This window comes from Lagopus muta, chromosome 8 (genome assembly GCF_023343835.1).
Source record: "Lagopus muta isolate bLagMut1 chromosome 8, bLagMut1 primary, whole genome shotgun sequence".
Lineage (NCBI taxonomy): Eukaryota > Metazoa > Chordata > Aves > Galliformes > Phasianidae > Lagopus > Lagopus muta.
The window spans coordinates 25,424,314-25,449,799 of record NC_064440.1 but is presented as its reverse complement, the minus strand read 5'-3'; the positions used below and the strand labels follow the sequence as shown (position 1 = coordinate 25,449,799).

At 44.0% G+C, this 25,486-nt stretch overlaps 2 protein-coding genes across 9 annotated transcripts in view; one reads left to right on the top strand and one right to left on the bottom strand.

Annotated features, from left to right (window-relative positions):
- The window catches only part of ALS2 (alsin Rho guanine nucleotide exchange factor ALS2), a 38,713-nt gene extending 36,200 nt beyond the window's left edge, over positions 1 to 2,513 (bottom strand). For 5 of the 8 annotated variants that reach the window (XM_048953162.1, XM_048953167.1, XM_048953168.1 and 2 more), the window contains exon 1: positions 2,397 to 2,513. The gene's annotated coding sequence lies outside the window, so the exon portion shown is untranslated. The other 3 variants (XM_048953164.1, XM_048953163.1, XM_048953165.1) reach the window with 3 other exon arrangements.
- A 718-nt stretch (positions 2,514 to 3,231) lies between these two features.
- Positions 3,232 to 25,486, top strand: part of CDK15 (cyclin dependent kinase 15) — a 34,003-nt gene continuing 11,748 nt past the window's right edge. The window contains exons 1-10 of the mRNA XM_048953255.1: positions 3,232 to 3,342; positions 4,237 to 4,386; positions 4,537 to 4,634; positions 5,225 to 5,304; positions 9,355 to 9,449; positions 10,223 to 10,285; positions 12,237 to 12,360; positions 12,930 to 13,050; positions 19,602 to 19,695; positions 21,892 to 21,955. Of these exons, the coding sequence (XP_048809212.1) occupies positions 3,232 to 3,342; positions 4,237 to 4,386; positions 4,537 to 4,634; positions 5,225 to 5,304; positions 9,355 to 9,449; positions 10,223 to 10,285; positions 12,237 to 12,360; positions 12,930 to 13,050; positions 19,602 to 19,695; positions 21,892 to 21,955 (1,000 nt within the window). The remainder of the gene's footprint in view (positions 3,343 to 4,236; positions 4,387 to 4,536; positions 4,635 to 5,224; positions 5,305 to 9,354; positions 9,450 to 10,222; positions 10,286 to 12,236; positions 12,361 to 12,929; positions 13,051 to 19,601; positions 19,696 to 21,891; positions 21,956 to 25,486) is intronic.

Here is a 25,486-nt window from a genome sequence, read left to right as displayed (position 1 = left end):
ACACCAGATGCAGGACACCAAAATAGTGATTTGCGCTTCAGAACTGGCAAAGAACAGATAGGAATCACAAAAATATAAAACAAAATATAAAATTAAAAAATCAAATTAACATAACAAAATAGCGTTGTAATGAGCCATACACACTTTGCACTTAAGAAACATCAAGTCAGATCAGACTTTCTAGGATCAGAAACAGTTGCATTCATCATCAGAAAGATACTGCTTTCAAGACATTTCTTCCTCTTCTTTCTCCACAACAACAAATAACTAAAACAAACCCACTACTGTCAATTTTCACACTAACAGAGGAAGTCTGAAGATAAAGAAACTGCCACACAACACTTCAGTAATGCAGGTGCTGATGAAACATCAAAAGAAATCATTCCTAGAACTTCTGATTTTGTGATGCATTCTTGCTTGGAATAAGTCCATTTAAATACAGTTCTTAGAATTTCTTTATTGAAGATGTTGGCACTTCTTTGTGAAGGACTGCAGCTAAATATATAACTTCCTTGTGGACTATATGAAGCTTCGATAGAGTTGTCAGAGTATCAACAGTCGTATCACACAATAAATATTTAAGACCAGAGAAACTAACTCTTAATATGCTTGGCTTCTATCATTGAGGAATTTATTTTTAATGGCTCAAAAATGTATATGCCTCATGAAGTTCGACTGCACAAAAATTTACTATTTTACTTCTAGTAACAAGTTTTCATTATAAAGTTGTTTTCTCACAATCAGAATACGCCATTTTCTATTGAGCCTATCACCTAATTTCATTTGTATATAATAATGTTGTAGCTTTACCATTGCATTATTTCACCTGAACTGTTGTAAGTAGCAAAGTTTAATAATCACAGAAGTGAAAAAAACAGATACCACATATCACTTTCATGGTATGAAGGGTTGGCAAGTTATCAGCACCTGCGCTGCTCTGCCCACATGCTTACTTTCTACCTTTTCTTTTCAACACTGCAAGAGAAGAACTGCAAACACTGCCAAACGGATCCAAATTATGAAATGGATTTTTGTTACAAACAGATGGTTACTACTGTGACAGTGATGTCATGGCTCCCACTAGCAGAGCAGATTGCTAACTCCAATTCTCCAGAAATCAAACACTGCCACACTGCAACAACTGCTACTGCAAGGAATGACCTGGCGTAAACATTCATCTGATTACTACAGGACTACAGCTCTCACTGGACATTGAGTACTGAGTATCACAGACATAAAAGTAATCTCATATTCAAGGCTGAACAGAAACAAGGCTGAACAGAACCTGTACACCTCTGACTTGCAAAGATAAGGGAACTCCCATCAGCCTTGAAAACGTATCACCGTCTGGTAGTTTATTTACCTGCTACAGTTGACAGATAAAAACAAATCCTTCTATAACATCCCCCTATGTTGGCTTACTGCTACAGAACTGTAGAGCTGGTAAGCATGTAACTAAGAGGACTGCAACTTCGTTGCACAAAGTTATCCACACAGCCGCTGAAAACGTTATTTCCAAGCTTCCTAGATCCTAGCATTAGGAAAGCCAAAAGAACTGGGATGAAAATTATCCGTTACACAGCCAATTAATAATTTAAGGTCTACCGAACAGACAAGAAGCTCCAAGATTTGTGAGCATCCCTCAGCCCCCTCTTCTGAAACCACACCTTCCTCATTCAGCACACATGCAGATGCTTTCCCTCCCGAGCCAGACAGCTGCCGAGCACGGCTCCTTCGATGAAGGCAGCGTACCGTGACAGCGGCGACGAGGCCCCCACCCCGGAGAACACCGGCCCCTCTACAACTACTCGGGTTGCGCCACACCGCCAGTAACCGCCCGCACAGCCGGGCCGGGCTGCCTCTGAGGGACGCCGAAAGGTGAAAGCGCGCTCAGCCCTAAGAAACCGAGTCACGCAAAGCGAAAGTGAAAAGAGATAAAGAGTGACTTCGGGTGACCTCCTCACGGCAAAAGGGAAAATTCCTCAGGAACCCCTAGGAACGCACCGCTCCCCGCTCCGCAGAGCCCCGCTCCCCGCCACCCCGTCAGTGCGGCCCGGCGGAGGCCCACAACAGGCTCACCTATGCAGCGCGGCCCCTTGCCGCCTCCCGCGCTACGGCCCGGGCGACGCACGGAGCTCTCGCGGGGCCCCTCGGCAGCGCGATTCCGCCTGGCGCCGCGCTCCAGCCCCTCTCCTGCAGAGGCCCGGCCGCGTCCCCGCGCCTCCCCCGAACTTCCCGCACCCGTTACCCGTCCCGCCGCCTCGGTAGCTGCCGGAGGGCGGCGGCCCCTCGGCCCCCCACGGGAGAGACCGTCGGCGTGAAAGCGCGAGCGAGCGGCAGCTGCGCGCGGACGCCTCAGGTGAGCAAAACGCGCCGCGCGCCGCCTCGCGCCTCACCGGGCCGCGCGCGCTCGATCCTACCGCCCGCCCGCCCACGCCGCCGGGGCACAGATCAGCTGGGGGACGCGGGGCGGGGCCTGCGCCGCGCAGCGGGCGGGATGGAGGAGCCCGGGGGCGGGCTCGGGCGGCCGCATCGACGGGTCCCCGCCTGAGACAAAACGCCGCCGTGCGCGGCCGCGCTTAAACGTTCCGCCCTCCGTGCCGGGCCGTGGTGTTAGCGTGGGTCAGGAGGGTCGCGCCGCTGCAAAACCGCGCGCGTTGTTTGTGTTTAAATATATTTTCAAAGCCCGTTTGTACGAACGTGATCATAACGCCCAGAAATGCCTTCCTGCGTGGGAAGCCTCGCAGCGACGGGCAGCCAACGCTTGCACAGCTGCTGTGTGCGCTGCTCACCCACGCCTCTCGGGCAGCTCAGCTTAAAGCTAACGGCATACAAAACTGTAGTTGTAAAGACATGAGTAAAGTCACAGCCTGTTCCTGCGCAATACATTACAATTACCTAATCTGTTAATTACCTCATCTATCACACTGAGAGTTACTTAAGCAAAAGAGCTTCATATGAGCAGGTTTAGATTTAGCGTCTATCTTCCATCTTCCTTTTTTGTGAAAATATGTTGGATATTTTTAGAGGACATGCACCCAATGAGCTTAAGCCAACAGAGCTACTGCAAGCATGAGTTTGGATCACCGCATATTGCACTTTAAAAGAAAAACTGCAGAAGTCATAAGAACGCTCGAGGCAGAGGTCTCACGCAAGTCATAAGACCAGCTAGAGGGGGGAGCAAATGGGAAAAGAGACAGCGCTAGCAGGACTCAGGACAGCAGGGGAGACATGCTGTGTGTGAGTGCTGTCAGGGCGCGGTGCTGCAGTTGCTGCTCTGAGGGAAGGGGCTCCCAGCACAGCAGAGGCCTTCAGCACGTGGAAGGAGCACCTACAGAAGAGGTATTTAATATCACCATGCAATGATTCTGCACTGTGAGAGACTGCACCTGGGCTCTTCCCCTTGTTGTAAGGAAGCGCCAGTGTTCACATTAGCTTCTAACTAGACAGCATCAAACATTGCAGCTTCAGGCTTGTGAAACCGCTGAGAGAGCGCTTCATGCCTTAGATAGCAAATAAGTTCCTTTGATGTGATGATCTGGGAAGAGATTGCACTCCAGTAAGCTCTGTGACACTGAGAGATTATAAAACAGGGAGCTAATGATCTATCTATCAGTGTTCTGAAGGAGGCATCATGCCTTAGATTACAAGTCCTGTTGTGTTTGAATTCAATGACGATGCAGGCATCTGTCCCATGTAGCTGCCCATGAGGAGACTGCAGGCTGCCTGCCCTTCGTTACTACTGGTGTTATGGTTTATGGCACTGTTACGAAGTGTGGGCCAAATTACCAGGCTGTGCAAAGCATACAGTGGTGAGAAAGGCTTAATGTGGCAGGGGGGAGAAGAAGAAGAATGGCATAAATTTAAACTTCTTTAAATTTTACTCCTGCATTTGTTTTTTATTCCCTGCCCTAACAGATTACTATCTTGAAAGGAAAAAATCAATGGTAAGATAAAATATCATGTATTTAGAATGATTCAGATTGAAGTTTCTTCAGTAGTTGCAGCAGTTTTATCTCTGTGTGCTGTCAGAGCTAACGTTTACCAAGACAGAAACATACAGACAGTTTTTCCCCTTCTGCATGTCTTGGAAATCATCACTGTAAAGCATGAATGATGGGGAGGGAGCTGAAAATGAAGTGCTTAAAGCCAGTGCAGTCAAAGAGAAAGGGAAGAACCACTGCAGTTAAATGGTTGTTCACCAGTGATATGGTTTGCCTTCTGTTCTTGTGCCAGCTGAGAGATGTAACCAGAGCAGCCCTTCCTGTGCTCTCAGAGCAGCCACAGCATTTCCACACTCTCCAGAGTCGAAGGTGCAGAATGTGGAGGCCTTGGACTTACACTGATCCCTTCCAAGAACAGGATGTTGTGGAGAGTTTTAAATGGGTGAGTGTGCAGCATCCACAATGACAGACAGAAGATACTTCATCTTATGATTATTCCAACCGTGAATCCATATTTAACTGGTGAATTACATGCTGGTAGCTTGTAGTTCTTCATGGCAACCTAACATGTATACCATTTTTTTTCATGAAGCAGAGGCAAGGCATCCCATTTGGAGCTGCCACATCCTATGTACATCTGGAGAAGCTGTGTGAAGGGTCCTCTGCAACTGTTTACAGGGGGATCAGCAGGTGAGCATGGACCACCAGCGCTGTAAGTGCATTCCCAATGCCTATCAGTTACAGAAATCAGAAGAATAAGCTTGAAGCTGGGCAATTTGGAGTACTTGTAGGAAGATAAAGACTAATCAAATGTCTGGGTTTGCTTTTAAGTGGAATATTTGCAAAGACCCATCCAATTTTTTCAGAGAACTCCTCCACTTTAGCAATGGACTCTCTGCCTGTGCATTTTGCTGCATGGCAGCATGCCAGGGAGATCAGAAATGGAGCAAGGGTTTTCCTGGGAATGAGGAATTCCTGAGTGACAGCAAAATTGAGGCTGAGGGCACACTGCCATCACATGGGGGCAGGAAAGCTGTGAGAGGGAAGAATGGGAGCACTAAGGCACACTAGCAATACCTGCTCTTTCTGGTGGGCTGGTTCCATTCCACTTCTCAAGAAGACAAGAGATTTGTAACTCGTTTCTAAGTTTGGCCTGGAAGGGAGAGTGAGTCCTAAATACTTTTGCTTGGGTGAGTGTGAAGCATCTCAGAAGTCTGTTAATGTTGTCATCATGCCAAGCACTGAGGTGCTCTGTGTGACCTTCTGCTCTGAACTGACAGGATCAATGGTCAGTTGGTGGCACTGAAAGTTATCAGCCTGGAGACAGAGGAGGGAGTGCCCTTTACAGCCATTCGAGAAGGTAAGGACCTTCTCGAACCTTGTCAAACACTGGTATAGAGGAGGAACATCATTCTTGAAGAGTACTTGTTTTAATCTGAAAAAAACTCTGTGTGACAGCTTCCTAATTCCTTTCTTGCTGACTGAGTGTAAGGCTGTGCTTCTCACAAAACTCTCAGTGTCCTGATCCCTTCATGAAGGAGATCTTTGTGTTGTAGGGGCTAAGCATGTGATAGAAGGAGGGGGAACCTGCTGGCCTGTGTATTCCCTCATGTGACAGGCAGATACAGCCAAGCCTGTGATAAGGAAAGGGCTGGCTGCAGCCACAGCTTGTCTGTTCCAGCAGTATAGGACCCCTTCACACCTCCTACCTGCAATCCAGGTTGCTTTCTCACTGCTATTTCTAAACTCCTCTGGCAGTGGCAGATCAGAGTGACTTGCATCTGCCAGGTGGGGCTACTGGATGTGGGACAGGTTGCCTGTCAAGATGTATCAGATACAAGTTCCAAAGCTGAGGGAGATATGACAGGAGATAAGTAACTTCTTTTGCAGCTGTCAGCTTCTGGATACATGTTTTGGGATACATGTTTTGTCCCAGTTACATGGAGAATCAGAGGAAGAACAACTTGGGCTGCAGCTGCAGACTCTGGGCTCTAAGCAATGGAACAAACATAGTATATGTAATAAAGGAGCTTAATACAAGGTATATCAAAGAGGGGCTAGGTTTTCAATCTCTGTGTTTTTGGAACAGATTTAAGATTTTATTTAGTGGGCATCATCTTTTTTGAAGTATGATGCCTGGCTGATGCTATACCCTTTATGGCTGTGTAATAAGAGAGAAGCCTTCCCTCACTGTCCATATTTTGAACACTAAAAATAAAAATATAAATGACATCAATAATAACATGCGTCAAATCTGCTCTCCAGAGCAGTCCTTGGATGCTCCAGCACTGACTGTGTTGGGATCAAACTTCATTAATGATGTACTGCTCTAAGCAGAGCTGGACTCACCTGGCTTCTGTTCTGTCAACACACTTCACCTCCCTGGCATCAATCCTGCTGTGTGCCATGCCCACCTCCGCACTAGGGCTTGAGTGGATGTAATTCCATGGAAGTCATGCAGCTTCACCACAATGAATTCTTTAACAGATCCAGTGGTCAAAGGACAGAGAACCTGGCATGCAGGGAATTCCTGGTGGGACAGAGGAAGTCAGTCAGTTGTGTGCACTGCTTGACCTTCATTCCCAAATTTCATGCTTTAAAAGAGAAGAACAGCCTTTGTACCGTTAGCCACATGGGCAGCAGGCAGCTTCTCCTGTGTTTGCTCTGTCTCTCAGCTCACTCCTCCTGTCAGAGTTGCATGCTGACAGAAATGCTCATTGCACATCCACAAGGTATCCACAGGCCACAGCTCAGAGTTAACCATTTCAAAAAATGTCTTTTTGATGTCTCAGTGTTCAATACTGAAACAGGCTCAGATTCCTTATGCTCAGCTTTAAACATCTAAATATACACATGCAAATTGTTTTTAGTGCACAGATGCACAGGCTCTGGGCTTGCCTGTAAGAAGTCTGACCTGTGCTCCTTTCACTCAACATTCAGCCAAGGTTGCCCTAATCTAGAGGCCTCTATGAAGCCTGGAGTGAGCTAGGTTAAATCCAGACACAGCTATAATGCTATTGTTTTGACAAATGCAAAGCCACACAACCACCTCCACAAGCTAGGTCTGCTAGGAACTAGCAGAGCATAGCAGTTTTTACATTGGGCAGTTGTGAACTGGAAGTCTGCATGGTGTTAGCACAAACACAGCTGATATGTGGAGAATCACACATCCCAGCTTGAAGAGAAATACTTTGAGTAAATCCAGTGCTTAACAACATTCACCTTTTCAGCATGGCGAGAAATTCTATCGGTCACCTTCACAGAGCACGGGGCAAAGTATCTGCTGCTTTCTCAAGTTCCTTGAGAAAGAAATGCTTTTGTTTAAGTGCTTGATTTTGGTTGAATGCATTTATGCATCCCTACAGACACAAGTTCACAAACTGCCTGCTTGATTAAGCTGCTATTTTCATCTGTGCAACTATCCCAAGAGGACCATAATCCAGTTTCTTCCTTTCACAGAAGTATGTAACCTTTGCACCAGACTGTTGTCTCGTGTCAGTGAGAGCTACACATGTAAGAGGCCACACGTATTTTGTTTTCTACTTCTTACATAGTTCAAAACTAGGGCGGACTTTGTTGCTCATGAGATGGAGTGTCAGAGGCCGGATGTGCCAGCATTCACAGCAGCCCAAGCACAGAGGGACTCTCACATCATACAACTCCCTTTGAAGCTCAGAAAAAACCGGAGATGTCAGTGGACTCGCTCCAGGCTTATACCAGTGTAATTAAGATAAGAAAGTTAACAAACTCTTTAGCTTGTTTCTGAGTGAAAGCAGAGAGATACCAAAGTATAGCTCTTTACAGAATGGTTTGTGCTATACAGTTTGCATACACCCACTTGCTGTGGTGTTTTCTGCTCTGGTTTTACACTTGTCCACTAAAGAAATAAGTCTTAAAAGCTTTATCTATGTAGAACTAATGATGTTCTAATGATCAGCACCCCTTTAACATGCTCTACTTTAGGACAGGTTGAGAGTCTTAACTTCATTCAGTATGGGAGAAAACCAGGGTGATTTCACAAAGAGTCTACTTTAAATAGATCTTTTGTGTACTGCTCAGCTTTGCAGCATCTGACACTTCAAATTTACAATGTAAGTCAGTAGTGCAAACAAAGCACAAGATTTATTCATGTGGCACATTCTCATCTACCCTGGAGGAATGGTACACCACTGACAAAGAGCCAGTTCACCCCAGGAAGCACCACAGAGCTGAAATGCATTTTAAGCTCAGTTCTAGCTGTAGCACCTAGACACCGCAGCAGGAGGCTGTAGAAGCAACCAACAAGGAGCAGTTCCCAGGGGCCTGATTCAGGCACAGGGGCCGAATTCTTCATTTCACTGCAGACCCTCTGAACTGCTCCTCTGGAGCAACAGATTAGTTTGGCCATGTGGGATTTTCAGGGTATCACATAGCCAGGTTGGCAGTCTCTTCTGATAGCAGATAGAGTCTGGCTGGGATATAGCCAGAGTATAATTACTGAGTTCACAGGCTATTAGGTACAGTGTGAAGCATATTTAAGGTTCATACCACAGTGCACTCGTGGCAGTACCAGTGGCAGTTCAGCTCCAGCAGCACCAAGCTCCGTGCAAGAGCTAATTGACATTCTCTGCTGCTTCCAGCACTTACCAAGTATCTCTACTGCTCAGCAGTCTCACTACTGACATGCACTTAGGCCTATAAGGCTTCTAGAACCAGCCTAAATTGTTAGGTTGTAAGATGCAAAGTTTGCATTGCCAATCTAAAAACCTTCAAATATTGTTTGTTTGCATTGTTTGAAGCAAACTGCTGGAGCAGCTCTGAGGCTGACAGGCCAATAGACAAAACATGCCAGAGCTGCATAAATCACTGTGCACTCAATGACTTCATCTCTGTTCTTTGAGTCTAAAGCTGGAAAAAGTTACCAATATGCTAAAAGCACCTAGCTAAATTCAGCTTAGCATAGACTGATTTCTTCTGTCAGCTTTTACACCAAAAGCTGGAAGCTGATGGAAACCTATGTATCCCCATAAGTCCAGTAAGGGCCTTTCTGGGGGCATATGCGGGGAGGTGGATGGCAGACTGAACGTGAAGCTCAGTGGTGACCCAAGTCTGCCACACTGTGGCACTGGGAGCTCCCAGCCCCTGCTTCTCTCAGCGTTTTCCTGGAAGAATGATTTCTCATTGGCTCAGAAGCTGACAGCTGAGGACTGCAATGTGCCTCTGAGAGAAGATGGGCTCCTGCCTAGCCCAGAGCACTAATTCCTGCTTCTCTAAGGAGCTGTTCCATCCTCTTCCACATTCAGTATATGCTGCTGTACAGAAATGCTGAGATTGGAATAGTTCCCCCCAAATTTTATTTTCTGTTGCACGTACAGTCTCCTTGAACTTGCAGAAGCATACTGAAGCTGATCTTACTTTTATGTTTCTCCAGCTTCTCTTCTCAAGCATTTGAAACATGCCAACATTGTGCTGCTCCATGATATTATCCAGACCAAGGAGACCCTAACATTTGTCCTTGAGTACATGGTGAGTTATTCCTTTTTCTGGCTTCCTGTGAAGCTAGTACTGGGAAGTACTGGGAAGACCAGTGGCTGCATAATGAATTTGCTGCATTATGAGACACTGGCAAAGAAACAAATTGCATTCCTTTAGTGCAATGACTGATTTCCCTTATTGATCTCCTGATTACCACACACAATTTTGCTTTTGTTTTTTCAGTGTATGCAGCAGCTGTACGCAAAATGATTCCACATCTCGTCTACACGAAGGTGGCAGAAACTATTTATGTCCATTTCTGCCATGACAATACAATAACAGTACTGTTCTTGAGCACCACAAGGACAGGGAATAACGATGCCAGCTCACATCCTGGTATCAAATTTGTCCCTGACCTCATGTGGCTCACCAAGACCAAGCTGCAGGATACTATCATGGGTAGGGCAGGATGCCAATTAAATGAGTTCTCTGCATGAGCTTTACTACTTTTGTTGCTTTTGCTAACAGCTATCAACAAAATTATGAGAATGTTTTATTCATTCTGCAGTTTTATGATTAATTCTGGCACAAGTATGAATTCTGTTAACTATCAACTTCAGGCCATTAACTGCTAGGGAGAGATAACAGGTCAGCCAGCTCCCCGATGTGACCAAGCACTTAGGCACATCCTTATGTGCTGCATCAAATTAAATGTTCTCCAAGGTCAAAGCGATATCTTCATTTTTTCTACATACAGAAGAGACACAGTTGGTAAAAGCACTTTACTCTCACTGTTTTGCCTCAAGTTATCTGCTGTTATTTAGCACACAGATCTGGCACAGTACATGGCCCAGCATCCTGGAGGACTTCATCCTTGCAATGTTATGGTGAGTTCCTTAAAAGACTCACATCCCTTAAAGTATGAACGAAAATGTTATTTTTCTCTGTATATGGTGACAGTAAATTGCTGCAGTGCTTCGAACATCTTTAAGCTCTTACTAGTATCTATTTGTTCCATATATGACAAGCACTTTGGAGAAAAACTGACTGATAAAAGATGTAACAGACTACCTCTTGGTCTCCAAAGTCTTTCTGCAGTTAGTTCTTTCCACTTCATAAGCCCAGTTCAGCTTTTGTGGACAATGAAATCTTGTGGCAAGCAAATCTGTCTTTACACAGATTTGTATCTTCTTATAATTAGAATACTTTATTAATCCCTCTCGTTAAAAGCTCTCAAATGTCACTCTTTCTTTATTTGATAATGTCTTCATATTCAGTCATTTAAACCTCTTTTGTTTCTGCCACAGCTTTTTGGGATAGGTTGACTAGAACTGAGCAGGGCTGAAGATGTACCATTACTTTGTAGACTGATGTTATAATAGTCTCTGATTCTTCTTTGTACACATCTTCACATTTAATTAACTTTCAGGCTTTTTGCTGCACACTGACTTACAGTTTCAGTGCAGATGTCCTCGGTGAATGCCTGGGTCGTTTTCCTGAGTAGCGTCAGTTAATTTATCTTACAGCTGTCAACAGTAACTTTGTACCTTATCAAACCGCCTATTCATCTGACTTTGTCAGATCTCTCTGAAGTTTCTCACTGTCACTTCTTATCTTGGCTAATCTAAATACTTCTGTCATCTTCAAATGCTGCCACCTTGTTCACATCTTATTTCGGATAGTTGTTAAGCAACACCAATTCTAATGTAGTTTCTTGGGGCCCTGAGTTTTAACATCCTTAAAGCTCTGATATGTCCAAGATGCGGTGCTGTAGTTTGGGCACAGATTTCCAGGGCTCTACTACCAGGCAGGCTTGTAAAGCACATGGAGTACACGGCTGCAACATGCACTCCCTGGCATTTGTGTGAGTAAAACTAGCCAGCTGCTCTTCTTTCCTGCCTCAAGCCCTCACTGTCAGCAGAAATCAAATCACAAAAATGATTTACTGGTCCTCCAGGGGGTTAATCTAGTTCATTTCATTTTTGCTGGCAAATGTTTTTTTCCTCTGAGTGATTCCTATTGAGTGTTATGCAAGTGTGCAGAATATCATAGGGACACTTTTCTGGTACAAAAAGTTACCTATGGGTGTCACTGTTTATCTTCCTCTTCAGGTTAAGCTTTTTGTGAAAAATATCTTTTCTCTGATAACTATTTATATACTTCTACTGTGATTTGTTTTCTAGCCACTATCCAATTTCATACCTTGTTTCTATCCAACTTATTTTGCTTAAGGCTTATTTATAGTGCCATAGCGGTAGGAGTTAGATATTTCTTTCTAGTTTGCTTTCTTATTTGCCTTTCTCTTTTCTTGATTTTCCCAGCTTGAAGATAACAGCTCACATTGCCAAACGAGTCAGTTCACTGGTCAAGCTTGGGCCGAGGAGAGGCAGTGTAGGTGTGAGAAGCAGCCCCACATCTCCCTCTGCTGGTATAACTGGCTCAACAGGGAAAATCTTCAGCTCCTTAAGCCTTCATCATGCTTAGCTTCATGTCTTCGTTATCAACACTGAGGTCAGAATATCTGCTGTTCCGAAAGCTCAGACTGTGTTTTGGCACGTAGCTCCTGCAGTCAACACTCCACTTCTAGAGAGAAGCTGAATTTCCAAAATTAGGGACTGCATTTTATTGCCTTAGTGGAGAAATATTCCACCTGAAAGCAATCATATCCCACCATAGTTTTCTACTTCTCAGACAACTCTATTCATTTTTGAGATTTTTACTCATTTCTCAGTTGCTTTGCCTCTGCTTTGTTCCAGGACTTACAAAGTTCAGAGCTCATGTATGAATGCAAATTCACACCAAATCATTTCTTTTTCTGTTGTTGTTGGCTTTTTCAAGCTCTTCATGTTCCAGCTTTTGCGAGGCCTGGCATACATCCACCAGCAACATATTCTTCACCGTGATCTGAAACCCCAGAACTTGCTCATCAGCTGTCTTGGTGAGCTCAAATTAGCTGACTTCGGTGAGTCACAATTTGTATGCTGCTAATATATCTGCTCAGACTGAAGCTTTAGCATGCATATAGATCTGCATCCACAGCCAGTAAAGGCACAGAAGCATAACCTCTTACTGAACTTCAGAAAAGTATTTCTGTGGTCAGTCTTGTCTTTCTTGTCTTTGCACTACTAGTTGCAGGGAGTAACCTCACTTAAGTCAGAGCAATTACTGCCACATAAAGTCAGTTCAAGAGAACTGAGAATCAACCCCTCTATCTTCAGAAAATCAAGTGACGTGTAAAGTCCACAACAACGTACTGAACAGACGGGCTTTCTTGGCATCAGTTTGTGATGGCTGCTTCAGTCAAAAATGGTAAAGCCCAACACATCTTAGCATATTGCATGATCTGATCTGCCCTAGAGGTATCTTCCAGACACAATTTTTTGTCAATTGATTGGAATTTGCACTGGCACTCCTTGTGTTTATTGAACTGAGAGGAAATAATGTTCTGTTTCCAATTATTGTTATCATTTATGTATTGTACCCACAGAAAGACTGTTCTGCCACAGCACTCAGTATTTTTTATTCTAGCAGGCCTCGCTCGTGCCAAGTCCATCCCCAGTCAGACATACTCCTCTGAAGTGGTGACACTCTGGTACCGTCCTCCTGATGTTTTGCTTGGAGCTACAGATTATTCTTCTGATCTAGATATCTGGTACTGGCCTATGTCAAATCATCTGGGGTCTTTTGGGAAAAACCATCTTTATCTGAATTAAATGAACTCAACCAAGTTACGGTAGTTACAGTTGTAAGCAGAGGAATTAACACCTGTGAGTAGAAAGCATGTGAGCATGGAGGAGTTTTGTACTGCAGGGTTCGTAGACATTTTGGGGAATGGTGTCAGTATGTATCAGCTATGGAGTTGTATAAATCTGACCTGGCAATATTTATAAAGTATGTAAATCTCATTTGATGACATCTATAAAGCACTTTCAGGTCTTGTGTTTCCTTAAAGCACTTACAGTTTTGTAGATATGTGGTTGGCTAAGTCAGTGGTAGCTCTCTACAGCTATGGCTTTGTGAAGAAACAATGAATGCAAGCATGAATACACAAATGATGACTCTGGGCTTTGTAACAAAAGATGGCAGTAAAGGACTTCTGAATAGGTCTGGAGGTATAAAAGTGTCTAAGATGTTCATTACTTCTGAAATACTTTGTCATTCATCTTAAAGAACATCTTAAATGCACTCTACACTTCATATAAGAGAAGAACTGTCTTCTGTTAAGGCTTCTTATGAGCCCTATCACAGAATCACAAAATGCCTGGGAATCACAGGAAGGAAGCTATGCAATAGCAAAACTGAAGGGAGAGAAGCTCCTGAGAGCAGGTAAAATGCAGGAGAGAATGAGTGTTTCACAGGGTTCTCACTGGACCTTTTGAGCTGGCCTGGATGGGTCTGAGTATGCATCCACTTTCTGGCTCTCTCCTGCATCACCATGAACCTGCTCCCAGCAACGCAGTTCTGAATTACTCATGGACAATGTAGAACTCATGAAGGAGCAGCAGAGCATCTTTATTCAGGCCAATTTTACCTTTGTAGATAGTACTGCAGCTCTGCCCTTTCTTCAGATCAGCAGATCCTCTGCCTGTGCATGTCACACTGACACTTTACTGCTGGGCAGAGTTGAAGGCTGTGAAAGGGTGGGAGCACAGAAGGCTGAAGTATGCATAAGAAGAGGGTTTGTAAGTTTGCAAAGCTCCAGCCAGTATCTCCTGTCAGAGATCTGTGGCTTTTTGGAGACTCTGATGAACTAAGCCTGGAGGGCAGTTCAGGGAAACAGGAGATTTGTTTGTTAACTTCCCTAGGGCTGATGATAATTTAATTGCTTAAAGATTTCTCTGAGGAAGAAAACCTTGCTAAATTCTAATGGCTTCCAGCTGCTAAGCCAGTCCAAATGTCCTGACTTCTCCCTCCCACTCCTTGCCACCTCTGTTCTCCAGACAGTCTCTCAGGAACATCTGCTGTGATGCCTGCCTAACAGACTGGAGGGGTTGCATTAGGAAGATGCTGGTAGAAACCTGTATTTTTTTCCTGAAAGCTGGGGCCTGTCCAAAGTCCTGATTGCATGCATGAAGCCTGGCATTTCTGCCTGTGCAAATCCAGCATCCCCACTACATAACTCTGCTCTAGAGCAGTGAATGGCAACAGAGGGCTGGAATACAAAGATCCCATCCAGCACTCTGTCCAGCTCTAACAGCAGAGTACTCAGTCCCTGAACTGAGTGCTGAACAACATTCACACTATAGGCACCTTTGTTATAACGCCTCCTTATAATAACAACATTCCAAGTGTTGGCCCTAAAGAAAGATGTCACGCTGAGAGAATAGAGAGTTCTTCAGTGAGCTCTATTCAGTAACTTCCTCTAACAAGGGTCATTTATTATCTTGATGTACACTGCATTTAAGTTCAATTTTTGTCTATTAGGAAATAATGTGAATTCACACAGATGTTACTTGTCTATTGGGAAGAAAGAAAAAAAAAAACTATTTCTTTTGGATACTGCAATTTACATGAAGGCAGGTCAGAATGCCCTTGCTAATGGCATGAGACAGTGGGTGTTAAAGCCTTGGTTTAAAGAAACCAATTACAACAAAATAAAACATTATGGCAATTCATGCATAGTGTGCTTAAGCAGCAATACTGTCAGTGGGAGGCACACGGGAAGTGAATGAGGCCTTGAATAGATGAAGAAAGAGATACAGAAGGAGTCTCACTAGCTCTTGGACTAACTAGAAAAGCTGCTTTAATCTCTCTGTATCTTTTTATTCTCTTTCTCCCTCACTATCACTTCAAGACTTTAGAAAATTCAATTAAGGGATTTCAGGGAGACTGACAATGTTTCAGCAAGATTACGCCGCATATGAGGGAGACTTTTTTTAAACACTGAAGGCTTTATGCATGTTCAGTACTAGTTTTCAAAATTCAGTTTTCAACGTCATGAGTACCCATGAGTCATGTCTTCTTTTCAGACACATTTTCCATGTAATTTCTTCTACGGTAGTTGCAGGAATCTCCCCACATAGATTCACCTAGAATAAGAATTCCTATGCAGTCATTTGACATAGATCTGCCAGGCCACTACAGACTTGTCCCAAATCTGGATCATGTTGCCCTATTTTGTCAAACTGGGAGACTTAGGCCAGGGGCTCCAAAGTGCAGCACTGCCTGGCAAGGTACAAGGAGAAAGATATACTTGTGGCTAAATGCCAAATTGCAATTCCCCAGTGACAGAAAATCTGTGGAGAGGAAACTGCAGGATGCCACAGAGAATCCTTAGATCTTAATCCCGATGAAGGTGTTTCTCTGTTGTGTGATGCAGTAATGGAAACTGAGAATTAACTGAAGTATCCAATCTGTCCCAGGGACTGCAGGCTGATGTGATAGCGCTGTCTGAACCAACCCTGTTTATGTTCACTATGTGCAACCAGTTATAACTCTCCTGCTACTTTAGCTGTCAGTGTATTGCTTCACATACATGTCTGGTGCATGCTGAAACATCATGCCCAGGCTCCTTCCTGAAAGACATCATGAGGGCCTGCAGATGGTAAAATTGCCTGTTGTTTTCTCATGCAGGATGATACAATGTCTGCTTAAGATAGGAGACAAAAGAGAAAACAATCTGATCCAGGAGGTACCACAAAGTCCTTGGTCTTATTTGCACTGATGTAACACTACTGATCTCAGCAGGGTACTTCTGTCTAACACCACTGCAAGGGAGACCAGCCCTAGCACAGCACTTCTGTCTTCCCCTCTCACTACTAGGATCCCATTAATGAAAATACACCAGTCTCAGAGGGATACAGCAAGTATAAGAAGGTAGCTGTGACTACTGAACAGCCACAGAGCAGTCAGTGAAGGGCTGCTCTGCATTTCCTCCTCCTGGCAGAACTTTCTGTTGGACCCCATCTAAATCCTCTGCAGTTTATGATGCACTTCTTGCTCTGCCCCAGTGCTTCCCTAGACTGCTCTGTGGAACTGACATGTTTTGAGAAGTGTGTGGGCTTTCAGAGGCAAGGGCACCTCAGGAATGAACACCAGAACACTAAGGGGAAGAGGGAGAAAAACAGACCAGTTCTGACTTAGGCCTAACTCTTGAGAAATACTTAAAACAAAAGGTTGTTTTCTGACCATTCGCATTAACAGAAGGATCTCCATAATGCTGGAAGGGCAGTGCCTATAGCTCTCATATATTGGAAGACTGGGGCTTCTGGAGAGTTTAATCAGATGACTAGCACCGAAGAGGTCTTTTTTCCCAAAGTCCTACCTTAGCCCATAGAAAAATCTACCTGGGAAAAGAGGTGGGTGCCCATATGTCACTGCATTACTACTTCCAGCTACTTCTGGATTTTCTGTAAGGAAAAGCATATATCAGCCTGGAAGCACACGGAGGTAGGAACAGTTACAATTGTCACTGGTGAATCAATGCGGTATCAAGTAAGCATTAAAGGAAGCCCATCAGCTGAGTCACACTACAGGAAACAGTTCTTCCTTCCCAGCTGTTGTGGTTGCCCTGATAGCTCTGTCTTTATAAGAGACACTGGAGTAGAAAGAGATCCAGATATTGTTGGAATAAACCAGGAATACAAAGAAGAGTTCTATCAGAAGGCAAATTTGTAAGAACTCAGACGTTGTTCCTCTCCTCAAACTGACAGTTTGCCCAGTAGCAAAAAGACTGTTTCATTAGATTTGAAAGTTGAACAATTTGCTCTTAAGAAATTATTAGAAAGAGCTAGATAGGATCTAGAAAAATCTAGGGAAAAAAAAAGAGACGGAAAAAAAAAGAGTTCTTACTTCCATGTATTGCTCTGCCTGGATTGTATGCCTTCTCAGCAATAACGTATCTGGTCTGCCTTCAATGTTGCCTCAAATCTTTCATCAGAGCAATTTAAGTCATGAAGATCACAGTCACAGAATACTTTCAGTGTTACTAGCCCTTTTCCTTAGTGTTGTGTATGTCTAGATTCAGTTCAGAAAACCTCACAGCACATCAGAACTAATGTCTGCAGGATGTCTAGTGGTATCTGACATGGGGGCTATAATGAATCCATATGAAGTTTCTGTTGTTGCCAGTCTAACGGCCATTTCTAGCTAGGATATCAGAACCCAAACTGTGGATAAATGTCAGGATTTCTTGCTTCAAAAACATACAAAGTTGATTCTATTCACGGCACAAATCAAAAGTACCTAAATTGCACTGACCACATGTGGTTAGACTTGTGCAATGGCATCAGTGGATTGCAGCAGCCCCTGTGGTTGCAAAATAGGGTGAGCCAGCTGAGTACATATATCAGCTGTGAAAACAGAAGGTTGTTATGGCACTCGTCTCAGCAGAGTAGGCTCCAAAATAATATCTAGTGATGTGGTAGTACTGTGAAACACAAAAATCCGTGTTGCAAAAGTGTGGGTTAAGTTTCATGACAAGCCTGGATTGTGTGAAAGCACATTTGACGAATAAGGAGCTAAGCTCGCAAGACCCAAAGTGCATCAGAGTTGTTTGTGAAAACAGCATTAGATATGGATCTGCAAACAGGCTTGACATCACTGGAGGATGACCAAAATGAGTATCAGAGATGAGCTGCATGTCAGGCTTTCAACCAACTACAGCCAGGTGGGAAAAGCATCTGCAGCATTGCAAAAACAAGATGTAAGTGGTAAGAGAGCAGTACAGATGACCAGAGGAGATTACTAGCTGTAGCTCTGTGAGTGAGAATAATACTGTCAGAGTCAGTTAGACAAACCTGGGGTTTCAACATTTAAGCTTGAAAGACTCAAATCTGGTATAAAAGGAAGATGAAACTTGAAAAGTTGGATTGGGGCTTAATGAAAAGGCAGAAAATCTAGAAAACGTTTGGAGGGTAAAGATAAAAAGTAAATGAGCAGAATTTTACAACACGTAAGAAAAGACTGAAACACCTGCAAATAGATAAATCTATCCTGACCACAACTATCTAATCATTTTTCCCAACAGGACTAATCCACCTTAATAAAACTAAGCATTTTTTGCAGGCTTTGGTGTATTGGGATTTTTGGTTTTGCTTTTGGTTGTTTTTTTTTTTGTTTGTTTGTTTGTTTTTGGTTTTTGTTTTTAAGCTGGTTTGCTTTAGCAAAAGTGTAGAGCAGAAGATGACATAAAACTAGGATTACTTTGCCACTGAATTTTTTATGCTGTGAAATCTTGCTTTCAGTTTTCTAGAGGAGGGCTAATTGCTTCTGAAGGGAAATCACTCTACTGGTTAGTTCTTCTGTGTTTTATCTGCATCTAATGTACCCTTCTAGCCCATAAACTGTCTAGTAGTTCCCCATTTATTTTTTCTACTTTTCTTATCACACAGATTTTGTATCTTTTTCTCACAGAAAACAACCTACAGCTGTGCAGGCATCTGCCCTGACTATCTTTATTGAAGTGGGTTTTTAATAGGATAGGTTGAAAGAGACCTGAAAGAAACAGTTTGCTGCTGGGGAAAAAAAGAAAAAAAGAAAAAAAGGGAAAAAAAAGATGGTACTTAGTGAGTTTCTCTTCCAAGGATATCACCTGTCTTGTTTTGCTGGTGAAGAATGTTGTTTTTTTTAAGTGGCGGGGCTGATGAGAAAAGTGGATGGGACCATAACTCACAGGCAGCTTCGACTGCTCCGTGTTATTCTAAAACATTTAACGTGGAAGGATGCGAATGTGATGAATCGCTAGTCTCCTTTGGTCTTATTTTGCTTGCTGGGTCTTTAGGTCAAACGTTTCAATGTGTAGGCCTTGGATGAAGTTGCTGATTACTGCAAACAATTGGGAACAAGGGCCAGATGCAAGCACTTAGGACAGTGCTGGAAGCCCAGGGCTGTATAGCATGGTCTTTCCCATAGGAAGTAGAGATTTTTGATAATGAATTACCCTGCCTAACAGTGTACCATAGAGGTAGATCAGCCTTTGCTGAAGCTTAGGTACATGTATGCAGACACCTCGTGTCCTGCCTTGCTTCCTATACACATGCACTAGGTAAAAAACAGGTGGATGCGTGGTATCTATACATCAGACTTGTATTTTTTGCAAGAGAAGCAAAACATGTAGTATTTACTTATGTCAGGATTTCAGAATTTGCAGATCAAGATTTTTACATTTCCATTCCAACAGTTGCTCTCTCTCCCTTGATAACCCCACACAAACACAATGCAGATGAAGCATGTGAATGAGTTAATACCTTGGGTCTCTTGCAGGAGTGCAGGCTGTGTCTTTGTTGAAATGATCCAGGGCCAGCCGACGTTTGCAGGAACTTCTAGTGCTCCTGAACAGCTGGAGAAGATCTGGACGGTGAGTAAAATACATCCTGAAATGGGAAAGAAAGGAATCTGTTGTTACAGCTCTGTACTTGACTGTGAAGTCTGGAGCATAGGTCCTGTGAACAGCAGAAATAATTTGGTTAGGTTTGCCAAGTTCATAGCAGACTTGGTAACCCATTTTATATTTGGCAACTTTCTTACAGACACAGGAGTAAATCAAATGACTTTCCTTTGATGTTTGTCATCTCATCAAAAATTTAAAGCCAATTAAAGTGACATCAAATTGAAGTAGGCATAAAAGGTGTGCAGGTACTGCAAATTCTATTCCTTCTCATTAATTCATTTACTTATTGTAGGATACAGCATACTATAATCTCACAAAGAAGTCTAACACTGCTAGTAAGCTATCTTGGAAAATGGCAAGGCCCAGGTTTTTTTTGCAGGTCCTTTTTGTATTGACTTGGAACATTTTCTATCAACCAGATTATGGTGCAGCCCTAGGGACTGCTTTGGTACAATGAAAAGCGTGAAAAATACTTTACAAAAGTAGCAGTGAATAAGAACAGAGAGATTTAAAAGCCTCTTAAGATGACTTTTCTGCAGGGGAAACAAAACCACATTGCTACGCCCTCAGTGGTTATTGGCAAAACTGAGATAGTTCCTGGCACTGGTGGATTCTGTATGATCCCGACTACTCGCTGCTGATCCCACTACTGGCTCTCCAGAAAGGTCAAGCCAGAGGTTCCCGTTAGGTTTTGCCGTAGGTATCTGCCCTTTCACATCTCCCAGGGATTAACTCTTCTGCACAGGCAGTTTTCCAATGATGGGGTGTCAAAGCAGAAAGTGGAGAAGACTTAAAGTTGGGAAGTGGTGAGAGAAGACTTTATAGCCTCAAGTTTGTTGAAATCAAACTTTTACTTCTTAATTCCTTCATCCAGAAGCACACCTGTCAGGTTGGGTTTTCCTCTCTGCTTCTACCTAGAATTTGTTAAAAAGACTTACAAGTAAGTCTAGCTATTAGACTTGAGTTCAGTTCACTGAAATAAATGCTGAATTTCTCTGTCATAGAAAGTGAATAGAGAGAGTTGTTGAGGAAAAAAGAAATCCAGACTTGGCCAATTAACACAGTTCAAGATCAGGGCAGGACTCAGTGAATTGCAGTGTGAATGAAGGCTACCCTTCCACATATGGCTGAAATCTCTGGATACGTTTCCTGTGGTTTTACAGTTGGAGGGTTATAGCCCTATCGTCATTTCTCCGGTATTAGAACTGATACCGTGATTAATAGGATTTGTGCTATAGAAGGCAAAAACTTATTTAAAAATCATGAGGAAGCTTTAAGAACCATGAAATAATTAGTGCCTTTCACAGTAGGTTTTATGTTATTATACAGCCTGGAATGAGGCTCTGTGTTAGGCCAAGATTTCAAAGCTCCTTAGAGGCTTTCGATGCCTAGTTTGAGATATTTGGCATAGTTGGAGGTTCAGAATGGGGATTCCTACTGTTTTTTAATAGTCAGCTCCTTTCATGTACTAATAATAGAGGCATCAGGCACTGGTTTAGAGACCGTTTGCATTTGTGTGCATGACTCTATGTCATCCAGACACTTATCTACATGCCAGATTGTTGTTTAAAACACCATATAGACATACAGCTGGAAAATCTCCATGCTGTGAAATATGTGTTCATCCTGTCAAACCATCGGACAGTCTGACTGTGAATTCATCAGCATTTCTTCTAGAGGCAAATACCACCCTAAATGGTGTCCATCCTCCTCTATGTTCCTGGCTGTCTTTCCTGCCTGTGTTACCCCTCACTTAGTGGAGCTTCTATCACAGTTTGCAGCCTAAGTTGCCACTGAAAGTATCAGTGGGTGCCAATGCCAGTGGGCAGTTCCCGGTGCAGTGCTGGCACAGGAGGACGCCTCCAGCAGCAAAAGCAGCTGAGCAGTGTGACCCCTGGGCTGGTGAACATATGCATGAATGGCACCTGGCAGTGAAGCTGCATACACCTCCAGTGATGTTCCCAGGAGTGACAACATGAAGTCTCAGCAGGAACCCTTCCGTTGTAACATCAAGTGCTAAAATGTGAATGTCATTTATGTGCAGAGGTAGATCCAGTACCACTTAAGGCAGTCTCTCTGCATTGAGACCAAGTCATCCTGCTCTGCAGGGTACAGTATAGTGAGGCTATTGCTCTTCTCAGTCTCTTTTTTTGTTTTGCACAGGTATTAGGGGTCCCAACTGAAGACACCTGGCCAGGACTCTCCAAACTCCCCAACTATAAGCCAGGTAGGATTTAACTCACAAGAATATGGAGCTTTTGGTCAGAGCTGCTGATCACTTAATAATTTTTGGATCGTTAATTCATATTAGGAAAAAGACAGAGTTACTAAATCCCTTAAACTACTTGACAGCAGTGTTGTTTTAAGACAGTGCCCTAAGATACAGGCAAAAGTACATGCATGGCAAAGCTGCCTCACTGAGATACATGTTAGGCTGATGGAAGACTTCAATGTCCCAAGTAGTTAGTCCCAATCTAGTTAGTCCTTAGTGCAAAGGACCAATGTCTCCTGTTTTACACTGGGAAAGCTGACAGGTACTGGGGGACACAGTTTATCTGAACTCTTCCTATTTTTATGGAAATTAGTTTGGGGGCCGTAAGCCTCGGTTTTAAAGGTCACTGTCCCTGATTTTGATGTGGGCAAGGTGAGAAATCTGTGTGATTTATAAAGCTGGCTTCTTTTATTTCCACATGGGCTGGTAGAGAAGTCTGTGTCCTGGACTTCAAAGGGCCAGTTGTCTCTTATTTTGATGTGGGCAGGTTGAGAAGTATGCTTTGAAAAGCTAGCTCAGTCACTCTCCCTCTCTCTCTCTCTCTCTCTCTCCCCCTTTCTGTCTTTCTCTCTCTTTTTGTTTAATGTTTTCTCTTGGGAAAATATATTCAAGTGTCAGTGAGGGGGAAATGATGAGCACTGATTCTCAGCCTCTCAGCAGGATCATTCTCTAAGAGAAATATAAAAGTGAAATATTAAAAACCCTAGAATGTGAAATCCACCCATCTGCACTCTAGCCATTCTCTCTCTCTTGTACCCTAAGAGAGCGTGGGGGGAGTCTGTCTCTCTAGAGGGGAAAAAAAGAGAGCAGGGGGAAGAGGAGGAGGGAGAAGACGTGCTTTGAGCAAGAGGTTTACAGGTTTAGTAGAGCATAGTAACATCTTTTCAAAGAAGTGGGTGTTGCTCTGTGACCCAGTCCAAGATGCCCCTCCTTTGATTTTGGTGCATGAACACTAAACAGCCCCCATTTTCACATGGTAGCCACGACTGGCTGAACAAAAACCTGGTCTCACAGTCGAAGGGGCTGGAATCCTTCACACAATTAGCTGAGACACATTAATCAAACCAGCGTGAAATGGGAATGTGTCGCTGTCCACAGCAAGTTTAATTTGGATAGGGAGAGAGCACAGAGTAGACAGCTGGAGGAAGCACTTTCTTCTCTAACTTGCTGAAAGCTTGGTAGGGTACTCTACATGTTTTGAAGGGGGGGAAGACATGCTCATGTGGATGACAAACCAATGACAATTTTTGACAGCAGTCATCTCTGCATACAATGCCAAAAACTCTCCCAATACTGAGCGATACTTGAAAAGTGGGAGCACAAATGGTAAACTAATGAAGAAATTAGTAGAATCAACACGGAATATCTGGGTGCCCAGAATTGTCCTGGGCAACAATTCCTTCAAGCACTGTTTTGCCTGAGCAGCAGCACTGTCCTCTGCCGCTGCGGAGGATGCCAGTGACAGGGCTGGGAGGGGAAGACACGCACCTAGGCAGCATGGAAATAGCTGCAGTCAGTATAAACAGTTTTCAAACCTGAATTGCTTTCAGACTGGGTAGAATGCTTTGTTAATGGACTACAGTGGGCCAGAAGTGCCCTGTGCCATGATGCCATGATGCTGGTGGTATTTGTGGCTGCAGCAGACAGAAATGCAGGAGTCAGTGCAGAAGAGGACACCCTCCCGTGGAAGCATCCCACCGTGCTGGCAAGAACATGGAAGAGGGCTGCTGAACCAGTGCTTGGGGCAATACCTCTGCCAACTGGAGAGCCAGCATCCTTTCCCTTCCTGCTGAAGGAGATCCAAGATGCTCCAGCCACACAGTGGAGCCACACGTGGCTCAAACCTGGGATGTAGAAACCAGCCCACTTAGAATAAGGCTGTGCATATGTGGTTAGACTATGCTCTAGTCATAAACTAAACCAAGTCAGTTTTTGATGAGGCTGCCAGTAAAAAGGCAAATCAATCTCTTTGTTTAAAGCTATCTGCTTTAAACATGCCTTGAGTACTTCCCCCCTCTCCCCGAGGCACAAATGTTGCTGTCCCCCCAGGAAAAGCTCTGGAGCTGCTTGAGGAAACCTTCCCTCTTGAGGTTCTTCCCAGCCCAGTGGAGTGAATTCCAGTGCCTGGGACAGTTCAGATAAGCAAACAAACTTGGGAAGCTTCCCCAGATCTGATGGCTTGAATGCTTTTAGCTAGTCCTATTGATGTTTGCAGCGAGCACAGGCAGCAAACAAACAAACAGGTTCCTGCCTGAGGCAATGCACGAACACGCGCAAAACAAAGCTCTGAGGTGTGATCCTATTCTCATTGAAGTTGATGGCAAAACTCCCACTGGATTCAGCAGTGTACGCTCAGCCCCAGACTGAGGTTGTTACTGGAAGGGTTCCTGAGCCAGGTGGATTAGTAGGAATCTTTGAAATGAAAGCTGGAAACCTTTAGATGTTTTCCTGTCACTACTGTGGGCTTGAGCACATCCTGCTGCAAACCCTGAAGAGGAGACAGAGTGTGAGAGTCAGGCACACATAGGGCAGCTGCAGGAAGAGTGGCTCCCCTAGCTCCCCTATGGAAAATTGGTAGGAGAACTGTGCAAGGCAATACTTGTCCACCTGCGCCCTTGCCATCTTGCTTAGAGAAATTCAGAAACGGTCCCCATGCCCTTTGCCTGAAGTTTGGCAAAATCTCAGCCCGTATCCAAACCCAGGTGAGCAGGGAGACAGGTGAGAAACTCCTCCTTGGCCAGCCCTGTAGCTTCTGATCTCCACTGGAGGTCTGGGACAGGGAGTTACACACAGACCTGGATCCTGAAAGCATGACATTCCCCCAGCCCTGGCTTCAGAACTGGCTGCTGCAGAATGTGCAGGGCTGGGAGAGCTCCAGCCCCATGCCCAGTGTGCTCACTGGCCCTCTCCCCAGTTCTCTGTGCTTAGGAGCCCAGCCCGTAGCGACAAGACTTTGCCCTGTGTTTGTTCATTTGTTCAGTTCCCCTCATTTTGCTTTCCCTGAAAGAGGCAGTTGTAGCTCTGTTAACACTATTTTTGAAAGCTCTCATGCTGTGTGAGCTCAAATCCTTGCATTAATCTACTGCTGTGTTCATTTCACTGCACTGAAAAGCAGGGAGTTTAAATCCCCTCTAAACACCATTGGTGACACCAGAAGGCCAGTGTTTTGATCCAGCCCCATTAATGGTTACAAGTTTGAATCTAGACAGCAGGGGTCAAGGGCAGGAAAGGATTAAGAATCACAGCCCATGACATTAAGCTAGTGCTTTTGCCAAACTGGGAATACTTGGAGCACCCAGTGCATTGTTTTATGCTTCATTTTTCTGACATTTGGATTGCAAAGAGGGGAAGCAGTGCTTATTTGTTTATAATGCAGTGAGCTTGCTGTGAGCTGTAATTTGCTGTGAGCGAGCTTTGCTCCTCCATTTATCACACAGACTGACTATAAAGTTTCCTATGCCAAGTAGTATCGCTTCCCTTTGCAGA